This window comes from Quercus lobata, chromosome 6 (genome assembly GCF_001633185.2).
Source record: "Quercus lobata isolate SW786 chromosome 6, ValleyOak3.0 Primary Assembly, whole genome shotgun sequence".
Lineage (NCBI taxonomy): Eukaryota > Viridiplantae > Streptophyta > Magnoliopsida > Fagales > Fagaceae > Quercus > Quercus lobata.
In genome coordinates this window covers 31,751,839-31,764,259 of record NC_044909.1, presented here as the reverse complement: position 1 = coordinate 31,764,259, position 12,421 = coordinate 31,751,839, and the positions used below count along the sequence as shown (strand labels likewise).

The following is a 12,421-nucleotide window of genomic DNA, read 5'->3' as shown; positions in this document are numbered from 1 at the left end:
CTAAGATGAATGCCATAGTGTTGAGTACCATTACGATACCTCAAGATTCTCTTTGCAACAACAAGGTGGATGTCAGTTGGAAAGGACATAAATTGAAAAACTTAATGAACAGCAAAGCTAAGGTTAGACTTAGTAAAAGTGGGATAATGAAGAGAACCAACAAGGTTACGATAAAGATGAGAATCAGCTAGAAGTGTACCTTCATCTGGCACCAATCCAACATTGGGAATGGTCTCCAGCCCAGTCAATGTCAGAGAAAGCTGATAGAGTAAAGAGGACCAAGAGAGAAATACAAACCATGATGAAGAGTATCTCTGAGATATCGCAACACACATTTAGCAACTTCCAAATGAACAGAGGTAGGACAATGCATAAATTGACAAAGCTGAAGAACACTAAATGCAAGATCAGGCCATGTGAATGTCAAGGGTTGCAGAGCTCCCACAAGGTTGCGATATTCAATGGGATCAAAGAGAGTATGCCCATCATTAGGAACTAATCATGTAGAAGGGCAACAAGGTGTCTTGACAGGTTTAGCATTATGCATATTAAACTGATGAAGAATATCAGATGCATACTTGGGTTGGGTTAAAGTAAGACCATACTTGGTCCTTGTAATCTGAATACCAAGAAAATAATTCAAAATGTCCAAATCCTTAAGCTCAAAAGTAACTTTGAGAGTAAAGACAAGATTGGAAATCTGAGAATTGTCATTGCCAGTAATGATAATATTGTCCACATAAAGCAATAGGAAGATGATAGTGGCATGAGAGGCATATATGAAAAAAGAGGACTTAGTTTGAGAAGCATTGAAGCCTAAATGCAAAAGTTGAATGGTAAACCTGTTAAACCAAGCCCTGGGTGCCTACTTCAATCCATAAAGGGACTTATGGAGTTTACAAACATGATGAGGATAAGAAGAATCAACATACCCAGGAGGTTGCTACATATATACCTTCTCCTTAAGGTAGCCATGAAGGAAGGCATTTGAAACATTAAGTTGTCTCATAGACCAAGTAAAACTAAGAGCAATGGCCAACACATGTCTAATAGTGGCAGGTTTAACCACATGACTAAATGTCTCTTGGCAGTCTATGCCAAGTTGTTGATGGAATCTTAGCCACAAGTCTGGATTTATACCTCAAAATAGTACCATTACTGTTCCGCTTAAGCTTGAAAACCCATTTGCACCCAACAAAATTAACATGAGGTGGTGGAGGAACCAAAACCCATGTTTGTTGTCTTTACAAAGCTTGGGTTTAGAGATTCCATTCTTGGACCTAGTGGTCATAAAATGAGTATTGGTAGGTAGGATGGTGGTACTGGGTTCATATATGCAGTAGAAAGTGGTGCTACAGTAGGTAATGGTTCTCCAGGTGGTGTTGGGTTAAGTTCTACAAAAATGGCAAGGTCTGCAGTAGTGATAGGTGCTGCAGTAGTGATGGGTGTTGTAGTAGGGGATGGTTATGGAGTAGAAGGTCTATCTGTAGGAAGAAAAGAGAGGTATGTTGCAAGGATTATAGGTTCATTTTAAGACAAGTTGGAAGAGGGATATGGACCAAGAACAAAAGGAAGGTTTGTAGAGTGGAGAAAAAGCATATTAGACAACCAAGATGAAGAACACAAGGATGAAGTGGACTAAGGCAATTGTGAAGTAAGTGAAGAGAAAGGGAATTTAGACTCATTGAAAAGAACATGCCTAGAAGTATATTATTTTTGAGAAAGAAGATCAAAACACAGATAGCATTTGGAATGTGTAGAATAGCCAAGGAAAATGCATTCAGTAGTTCTAGGGTCAAGTTTGTTGCTGGTATATGGCCTAAGGTATAGGTAACAAGCACAACCAAATATCTTTAATTTAGAAAGATTAGGAGTATGATAATACAATTTCGACCATGGAGCCTAGAACTGCAATACAGTAGTAGGTAAAAGGTTGATAAGAAAAGAAGCAGTTTGAATAGCAAAGGACCACTAGGTAGAAGGGAGAGATGCTTATGAAAGTAGGGTAATAGTAGTTTCAATTAAGTGCCTGTGCTTCCTTTCTACAAGTCCATTCTGTTGAGGTGTGTATGGGCAAGATATTTGGTGTATAATACCATGATTAGCCAACAAAGATTCAAAAGATTTAGAAGGGTACTCACCCCCCCCCCCCACATCTAATTTCAAAATTTTTATTTTGGTATTGAACTGTGTCTCAACCATGGCTCTAAATTGAACAAATTTAGCATGAACTTCAGATTTGTTAGCAAGCAAACAGAGCCATGTAAATATGGTAAAATGATCAACAAAAGCAACATGGTATTTAAAGCCATTTACTAAATCTACAAGACCTGGACCCCATAGATCAGTATGACAAGTTCAAAGAGTGAATGAGCAACATAATCGGAAGTAAGAAAATGTAATTTTTGAGTCTTGCCATGACGACAATGTATACAAGAACGCTTATTTGCAGGAATGGTAAAACTAGGAAACAAGTAATGCTGAATTTGATGATAAGGATGACCTAATCTATTGTGCCAAAGCAGCTAGCTTGAATTGCTAGAAGCAACAAGATTGCAATTCTTATTAGGCAAAAGAAAATTTGTAGCTTGATTAGGATGGATTGGATAAACACCATTTTCACTCTTGCCCTAATAAAGCACCTTCCCCATGGCCAAAGCCTGGATTGAAAGGACATTCTCATCAAAATAACAAGAACAATGATTGTCATGACACAACTTATGAATAGAAGCAAGATTGGAAGCTATATTAGGAACTCTAATAACATTCTTAAGATTTATGCATGAATGTGAAGAAGGAAGTTGAAGTTTACCTATAAGTGTGATACGTAGGCTCTAACCATTACCAACATTAAGATGATCTTGGCCGATGGGTTAAAATAAATTGACCCCTTTTAATTAATTCAATTACCCAAATTAATTAATTTGGTCAAATTACATGCAAATCTTGGAGGCATCAAAACAAATCACCAAATAAACTAAATGCAACGGAAAATAAATTAACACGGTGATATGGGATTCCCCTAATCTGATATCTTCTTATTCTATTAATTATATTAGATAGCCAAATCAATTGCAATGTAATAATATCAATATATATTATAATTAACTATTTGGTGTATCCTAAAACGAAAGGAAAGAAAATCAGAAAAGATCCCCAATCCCATATCTTCTTCTATAAATTAATAGATTATATTAGATAGATTTCATATGATATAGGATTCCCCAATCCCATTTCTTCTTATTTGATCATATCTAAAAAAAATAAAAAAATCTTGAAATCAATGTGTAAAACCCTAAGCCCCTAGAACACTTAAACAAAGCCCTAAAATTCTTCTTTTTCTCTCATTGATAATAACCCTAAAACTCAAAACTTGCATCAGATTATTAATTAAATCTTCCCTTCTTAAAGAGTATATATAAGCAAAAAGTTGAAAATATAGAACGAGAGGAGTTGTGTTGTAATACTGACCTGAGTGAGAGACAAAGTGAGGGTTTTCTAACTGATGAAAGGAGCTCGTCTCCGATAAAGTGAGGGTCTGAAGGAGGAGAGTGTTTGAGTGAGAAGTCACCAATGACTCAATCTTATTTTCTCTATGGATAGAAGCCTGTTCCTGAATAGGTGGAAACCTTATATCAAATTTTTCTAAAGACAGAAACCTATTCTTGGTTCAATTCTAATCACCGAACAAGTGGAAACCTAACACTTATTTTCCCTAAGGACAGAAACCTGTTCCCGGTTCGATCTTAATCACCGAACAGGTGGAAACCTTATATCAAATTCTTCTAAGGACAAAAACCTGTTCTCGGTTCGATCTTAATCACCGAATAGGTGGAAACCTTATATGAAATTTTTTTGAGGACAGAAACTTGTTCCCGGTTCAATCTTAATCACCAAACAGGTGGAAACTTTATATCAAATTTTTCTGAGAACAGAAACCTGTTCCTGATTCGATCTTAATCACCGAACAGGTGGAAATCTTATATCAAATTTTTCTGAGGACAGAAACCTATTTCTGATTCGATCTTAATCACCAAACAGGTGGAAACTTTATATCAAAGTCTTCTAAGGAAAGAAACCTGTTCTCGGTTCGATCTTAATCACCGAATAGGTGGAAACCTTATATCAAATTTTTCTAAGGACAGAAACCTGTTCCCGATTCGATCTTAATCACCGAATAGGTTGAAATCCTATATCAAATTTTTCTGAGGATAGAAACCTATTCCCGGTTCGATCTTAATCACCAAACAGGTGGAAACCTTATATCAAATTCTTCTAAGGACAGAAACCTGTTATCGGTTCGATCTTAACCACCGAATAGGTGGGAACCTTACACTTATTTTCTCTAAGGGACGGAAGCCCGCACTTGGCTAGGTACTTGTCACTGAACAGGTGGAACCCTGGCATCTATTTTTGTTAAGTACACAAGCATGAGCTCGGTTCAATTCTAATTACCGAGTAGGTGCAAATTTAGTGTTTGTTTCTTCTAAGTACAAAAACCCATTTTTAGTCCGGTCCCTGTCGTCGAGCAGGCAAAGACATAGCATATCTTTTCTAAGGACAGAAGTGTAAGAGTAATCTTTATCACCGATCAAGGGCGAACTTTGATTTGGCTGCTCGATCATTACCAATGAAAGAGTGAAGTATAATAGATAATTTAACAACAAGGCAAAAATTATTTATAAATGTAATTAAACACAAAAAGTTAAATAGATGTCTCGTCACCATTTTAAGATGACTAATCAAACGAAATAAAATAAACGCAAATTGAAATTTAACCAGTGTTTTGTCACCACATCCCAGTGACTGAATGCAAAACCAAATAAAGGGAAAATAAATGACAAAAAAGGAAAATAATAACAATAGGGAAATACGGCACAGCAAACAGTTTCTTCAAACCTGAGCAGCTAAGTCGGCAGAATGAGACGAGGCGGCATCCTCGGTAGGCTAATCAGTGGGAAGTAGTTGTGCTTGGACATCCTTGGTAGGTTGGGTACCAGGCAGCACAACATTAAGGTTACTAGTGGCCTTGAGATCAACTAACTCCACATGTGTGTCAATCTCACGCACCAACTCCCTTATGCTGGGGGTGTTCTCTTCGCCGACTGCGTCGGGTTGACTCTAGGCAGGGGGAGGATGCGCCGAGAAGGAAATCTGCTCGGGATTCCTCAGCGGGGAATCGTTCGACACTCCCATAGCTTACAGGGCGGCCATCCATCCTTCCCCAAACCCATGCCACTAAGTTGGGTGGACAATAGGCTCCACAAAATTTTCAGCATTCGCAAAGCCCTCATTGTACCACTTTTCCTCACAAGCTTCAAAGGCCGCCTTGAGGTCAGCAATTTCATCAGCCTGAGCTCAGTTTAAGCTCTTTGTCTCGACCAATTTAAGCTCCACCCCCCTAGCTTCACATCCATCTCCATCAGCCTTTTCTCCGCCAATATCCTGGCTTTCTCGGATGCTTGAGCTTTCTTCTCGGTAGCTTCAGCAGCCTTGCTCTTATCCTTCGCTGTGGCAATGGCAACGTCTTTCAGAGCCTTCTCCCGTTCAGCATCCTCGACTGTCTCTTTTAACCTTTCATCAATGACATAAGCCAATTGCATGGCTTGATAACGCAACAATGACAAGTATAAAGAGAAAGGAAATACATGTGCATTTAAACAAAGAGGAAAAGGTAAGATATTGTACTACCGCTATGGTATGCCACTACAGCTAGTTGGCCAAGGACTCGTCAGTTCCGCCTGAGAAGAAGTGCACGTCCTTGGGCAGGAGGAGACCCCATGCTAAGCTCCAAGCGACTCTCCCCCCTTCCTCTTGCGAGTTAGTTGCCACTCACCTGGACGTACTCTCCTGCCGAGTTTTTGTTAAAGTCAAGAAGGCATGATATGAGCCGTACCCGTACATCCCTAACTTTAAGGTAATAGTTGGATTTAATGTTACCACACAAGCTGTACATAAAGTTTATGTCATGGTGGTCTAATTGTAACCCATAAATTTAGTTTAAGCAGCTAACACAACTCACTACTCGATAAAAATTTGGGGAAAGTTGGTTAAGACATAAGCCATAGAACCTAAGGGTACTGAGTGTAAGGGAATCTATGGGGAACCTAACCCCCCCCCCCCTTCTAAAATGGCCATTAGAGGGAAAAACACTACATGAGGGCATCGCTGAAGAGCGATGTCACTCTCATGGTAGTAAGCTATCTCTACATCCTTGGGAATATTGTAAGCCACCCTAAAACTAGGCAAAGTTGCTTTGGTATCAAGAAGGTGTGAATAACCCATTCCTAATACTAGAAAGAGGAAAAGAAATTGAAGAAAAGAAAGATGAAAAGTAGAAAACTTACTAGGGCTTGGTTGGAGGGTCTACGCACAGGTGGAGTATGCTCGGTAGAGAGAAATTTAAAGGAGTGGGGAAGCAAAAAGTAGTTTGAAGAAGCAAAAGGAACTATTTATAGGTTGGGAACATTTAATGAAATAAGGAGGCGGGAAAACCTCTCTGAATTCTTTTTGTAACCCCCACACGCATAGCCTTGGTTCACAAACTGTCAGGTTATGATTGCAAGTAGACATGACAGCCTGGCATAACGCTCCTTTTAAGAGGGCATTAATAGCCATCTTGTTCATTTGATAAACTGACGAATGGACTCCCTAAGGAATCTCCTACGCTAGTCAGATTGTCCTTGATTTGTTCCTGGAGGCTAGGCACAAATCAATGGGGAGCTATTGTACAGGGAATGGTCCTAGGCCTACTGAGCCTTGGGCCCAAGCCTCATAGTACAATGCGAGATCCTATCCCCGTTGGACCTTTGGTCTTAGTCCTAACGCACTTTAGGGCCCAAGCTGAGCCTGAGTGTCATGAGGAGTCTGTCTTGTCTTGAATGTACCAGAGGCAAGCACCAACCGATTAATTATAACTTGATTTGGAGTGTGCTTGTTCGGTGCAGGCTACGTTCTCGACAGCTTGGTATTGCCTTGGGGAATATCGCTACCAAGTAGTCTTTTGGAGGCTAGAACCAGTTCCGATGCCATTACCTCCATTCCCAACAAAGCATATTCTCATTAGGAATAATTAATTTGGACCACACCCATACGAGTGAGACCAGAAAGCAATCATAACGCCTCCACCCACCTCAGGCTATAAGTAAGAGATTGGAATGAGAAGAAAGGGTTGACAATGCTGAAGAGAAAATAGAAAGAAAGAGAGTGAACTGGTACAACCAGGGGAGAGAGCAACACAGAGAGGGAGTGCTACTCAGGGAGGAAATAGAGAGAATTTGTGGGGGTTAAGGGGTGTCGTTGGGTCACTCGACCAGGAACTACCCTCAGTAGGAAACACTAAGCTCCCTAATATAAGTAAATTGTGAGCCCCATTCCAAGCCCAGCCCATCAATTGGAATTTGGGTACGCACATTAATCATGTCAAACATCTATTAATGAGATGTTGCTTTATGCTTATGCATGTGGGACACGATGAAGTGAAAGATGACGTGAAAAAAGAAAAGCTGAAGGACCATAAATCTTTATGGTACTTGAGTTTTATAAACTTAAGTAACACATTATAAGGATCTTGAGTTTCACAAACTTGAGTTCCGCATGACATTTTTTTAATTAAAATAATCCAAGTCAGCGGGTGCCACTGGGACAGTTTTTATGGAACTCGAGTTTTTGAAACTCGAGTTACATGTCAAACTTGATTTTTAAAAACGTGGTAGATTACTAATTATTTCTCAAACAATGGTAGATCGCTAATTATTTCGCGTGAAATTTGGCTATTTTAGCCTATAATCTAGTCAAATGTTCTGAACAGTTTGATTTTTCTAGCAAAGTATATCCACTCAAGTCAAATGTGGAATGAAAGAGAAAAAAAAAGGCTCATAAAAATCCTTCAAGAGAAATTGGCCTTACATATAGGGGTTTCAGCATTTGATGAATCCATTCTTGAACAACTTTTTTATTGCAACACTTAGTACTAGGCTTTCATTCCAAACAACGAAATCTGCCTGCATTTCTTGGTTTTTTTAATTTGGTTTGGGCAAAACAATCACAAAATATGTGGTAATACTAGGTTGAAGAGGATCGAAAGTTAAGGGATTTTTACCTTTGATTGCATGGACTAAGACAAATTAATAGGAACGAAATAAGTAGCTTGGTCATTTAAAGAGGATGTTATGTAATTTACATTTTTTTTCCCTTGAAAGTTATATGAAAATTGCTCAATTACAGTGTTTACAACTTGCGTAAATCTTATGTTTGTATCACTAGAAAAGAAAGTTATTATTAGATTTTTTTTTTATACAAAATTGGTAGTTGGTGTATCCTAATTGAATGACGAACTTTATCATTCATAGTTCTAACTTCTAACCTTGTGTTAACAATGTTTCTAAAGAAGAATGTAATGCACACCCATGTAAAATATTTATGATGTGGGGTATGATTCTTATAAATCAAGTACTAGCATTTAGCTTAGAGCTTGAAGCTTTATTCATACAAGAATGGAGCTATATTAATGAGAGTTTCATATTAGTGTAAGTGAAGGGGTAAAAAATAGCATGACATTGGGCCTGACGGATCCGAGCCCATGGGACGGCAATAAGGAAGAGCCCAAGGCCTGGCATGACTTAAAATACTTGGGGCACGCGTTTGAAATCCGAGAGAATCCTAAAGGAAATCAGAATACTAGTGCAAGGATAATTCTAGAAGATACGCGCTTAATGAAAAACCCACTCTACAAGGAAATGTTTGCCCATCACGTTTGGGATTACTCAAGTAGAGTTCTATAAGGAAAAGACTTCTAGGTTAAGGAAGAGAGGCCAACCTCCTACTACTATAAAAGCCCTAATACCTTCACAAATCAAGGTACGCATAATTTACTCTCTCTAGCACTCTAGAGTTGAGAATAATTCTAACTTGACCTTCGGAGGGTATTTGGCCGACACCACACCGGTGCCCTCCGCGAGTCACTTCTTTCTTCTTGCAGGTTGTTAGTTTAAGCGAGCGTGGATCGTGTAGCTCACTGGTGATTTCACGGTCTCATTAGTTGACGCCGTCTGTGGGAAACGCGAAGAGTTTAGCTAGACTATCGCCTCCCGGACATAAGAGTCACATGGTACTCACTCGCTTGATGGCTACCACCAACAACGTTCAAGAAGATGAGCCACCAAGATCTACTGCATTAGAGAGACAGGTCCAGACTCTCATGGCAGCAGTAGAACGACTCACGAAGTAGAACCATGATCTGGAGGAGTAGCTACGCTAAAGGGATGCAGGACCTAACGTTTAGGAGGAAAACCAAGAGGGTAACAGTGCCGAACGAAGGGACCAGGAGAAGCCAGAGGGCAGCAACGCCCCAAGCCAACCAGAGCGGCAAAACATAAGCCTTCCGTCTCTCATGGATTTTGCCCCTCCGCCTTTTATCTCAGAGATGCAGGCGATGAAGGAGCAGATGGAGGTCATGATGAATGCCCTTAAGGGACGAGTATCCACTGATCTTGATGACCTAGTGAATAGAACCGACTCACCATTCACTACCTCCGTCAACTCATTCCCCTTGCCACCGAAATTTCGCATGCCCCACATTGAAAGCTACGCGGGGTTAAGGACCCCCTCGATCATCTCGAGACTTTCAAGACCCTAAGCACTTTCAAGGGGTACCAGACGAGATCATATGCAGGGCATTCCCGACGACGCTAAAGGGCCCTGTGAGGGTTTGGTTCAGTAGATTGACACCAAGCTCCATCAATACTTTTAAGGAGTTGAGTGCTCAGTTCACCTCGCACTTCATAGGCGGACATCGGTACAAAAGGTCCACCGCGTGCTTAATGAGCATCAAGTAACGAGAAGACGAGACACTGCGGGCCTACATAACTCGTTTCAACAAGGAAGCCCTTTCAATTGACAAAGCTGACGATAAGATACTCGTAGCTACATTTACTAGCAAACTACAGAAGGGTAAGTTCTTGTTTTCTTTATACAAGAATGACCCGAAGACCATGACGGACGTGCTCTACAGAGCTACCAAATACATGAATGCAAAAGATGCATTGTTAGCCCGCGAGGAAAAGCCTAAGAAGAGGGAGAGGGAGGAGGACACGCGACAAGATAGGGGGCGAAAGGCTGCTAGAACTAGAGATCAACGAGATGAAAAGCGCCCTAGACCTCCCTCTGGAAGGTTCACTAATTTCACCCCATTAACCGCCTCGATCGATCAAGTATTGATGCAGATTAAAGATGAAGGAGCATTGACGTTCCCTGGTAAATTAAAGGGAGATCCCAACAAAAGGCCAAGGGACAAGTATTGTCGCTTTCACCGAGACCATGGGCACAACACAACCAACTACTACGACCTAAAGCAGCAGATTGAGGTCCTTATTAGACAAGGGAAGCTACAGAGGTTCGTCAGTAGGGAAAGAACCGATCCACTGGAGGAGCAGGCCCCACGACAGGAGAACGAGCGCCCTAGACCACCTATAGGGGACACAAGAATGATCGTAGGGGGCATAACCGCAGTCGGATCTTCCAAAAAAGCCTGCAAAACCTACCTCAGGATGGTTCATAGCGTCCAACTTACGAGATCCATACCCAAGATGCCGCGAATAGATAACCCCATTATCGGATTTTCAGAGGATGACGCTCGGAGACTTCACCACCCTCATGATGACGCACTTGTGGTCAGCTTGCAAATAGGGGATTATAACATGCATCGGATCCTCGTCGACAACGGCAGCTCAGCAGACATCCTGTACTATCCAGCATTCCAGCAAATGAGAATTGACAGGGAACGGTTGACCCCAACGAATGCCCCACTCGTGGGATTTGGGGGAACGAAGGTGTTCCCCTTGGGCGCAATAACACTAGCTGTGACGGCAGGTGACTATCCTCAACAGATCACTAAGGAGGTAACTTTTCTCGTGGTCGACTGTTCGTCCGCCTACAATGCCATCCTCCGGCGACCCACTCTCAATTCCTAGAAGGCGGTGACTTTAACATACCACCTGATGATTAAATTCCCGACGGAGTATGGGGTGGGAGAACTGCAGGGAAATCAAATAGCAACGCGAGAATGCTATATTGCCATGTTAGAAATGGAAGATCAACAGCAAACGATGTGTATCGGAAAGCAGCGAGCATTAGCAGAGCCAGTTAAAGAGCTAGAAGAGGTGAGACTTGATGACACGCGACCCGAACGAATGACTAAAATTGGCACACTAGCCAGTTGGCCAGTGCGCCAAACGATCACGACTTTCCTCAGAGATAACCAAGACATCATTGCTTGGAGTCATCAAGACATGCCAGGAATCGACCCCTCAGTCATGGTCCACAAGTTAAATGTGTCGCCCTCATTCCCTCCAATCCGGCAAAAGAAAAGAGTCTTCACCCAGGAGCGGGACAAGGCCATAGCTGAGGAGGTTCGAAAATTACTGGAGGCAGGTTTCATCCGGGAAGTATACTACCCCGATTGGTTGGCAAACGTAGTTATGGTTAAAAAGGCCAACGGAAACTGGAGGATATGCGTAGATTTCACGGACCTCAACAAGGCTTGCCCTAAAAACAACTACCCGCTCCCACGGATAGATACCCTGATAGATTCAACTACAAAACACCAGCTCCTAAGCTTTATGGACGCTTTCTCCGGCTACAACCAGATCAGGATGGATGAATCTGATCAAGAGAAGACCTCCTTCGTGACAAGCCAGGGATTATTCTGCTACAAGGTGATGCCTTTCGGACTCAAAAATGCTGGAGCAACATACCAAAGGCTAATGAACAAGATGTTTGCACATCAGATCGGTAGGAACGTACAGGTTTATGTTGACGACATGTTGGTAAAAAGCCTGCATGAAGTTGATCACCTAAACAACCTCAGCGAGACATTCGATACGCTCCGATCATTCAACATGAAGCTGAATCCAAACAAGTGCACATTCGGAGTGACAGCTGGGAAGTTCTTGGGTTTCATGGTGTCTCAAAGAGGAATAGAGGTCAATCCAGAGAAGGTGCGGGCCATAATGGAGTTGGAACCACCAAGGTCGGTTAAGGAGGTCCAAAGTTTAAATGGAAAGATCGCAGCTTTAAATAGGTTCGTCTCGAGAGCGACGGACAGGTGTTTACCATTCTTCCACACTCTAAGGAAATCATTTGAGTCGACGGATGAATGCCAGACGACATTCAACGACTTAATCATCTCCATCGTTGCTCAGTCCGTCCATGCCAGGCGAGGAACTCTACCTATATTTAGCCATTTCACAAGCCGCAGTAAGCGTAGTTTTGGTGAGAGAGGAGTATGGATCCCAGAAACCAGTCTACTTTACCAGCCGAGCACTCCGAGGAGCAGAAGAGAGGTACCCTTAGATGGAGAAGTTGGCTTTCGCGTTGGTAATCGCCGCGCGAAGACTCAAGCCATACTTCCAAGCGCATACAA

General features: G+C 41.7%; 1 protein-coding gene across 1 annotated transcript; it reads left to right on the top strand.

Moving 5' to 3' along the window:
- Nucleotides 1-9,992: 9,992 nt before the first annotated feature.
- LOC115950125 lies at nucleotides 9,993-10,970 on the top strand. Its single transcript, XM_031067369.1, has one exon. It carries the CDS (start codon nucleotides 9,993-9,995, stop codon nucleotides 10,968-10,970), a length of 978 nt encoding a protein of 325 aa, XP_030923229.1.
- Nucleotides 10,971-12,421: the final 1,451 nt, after the last annotated feature.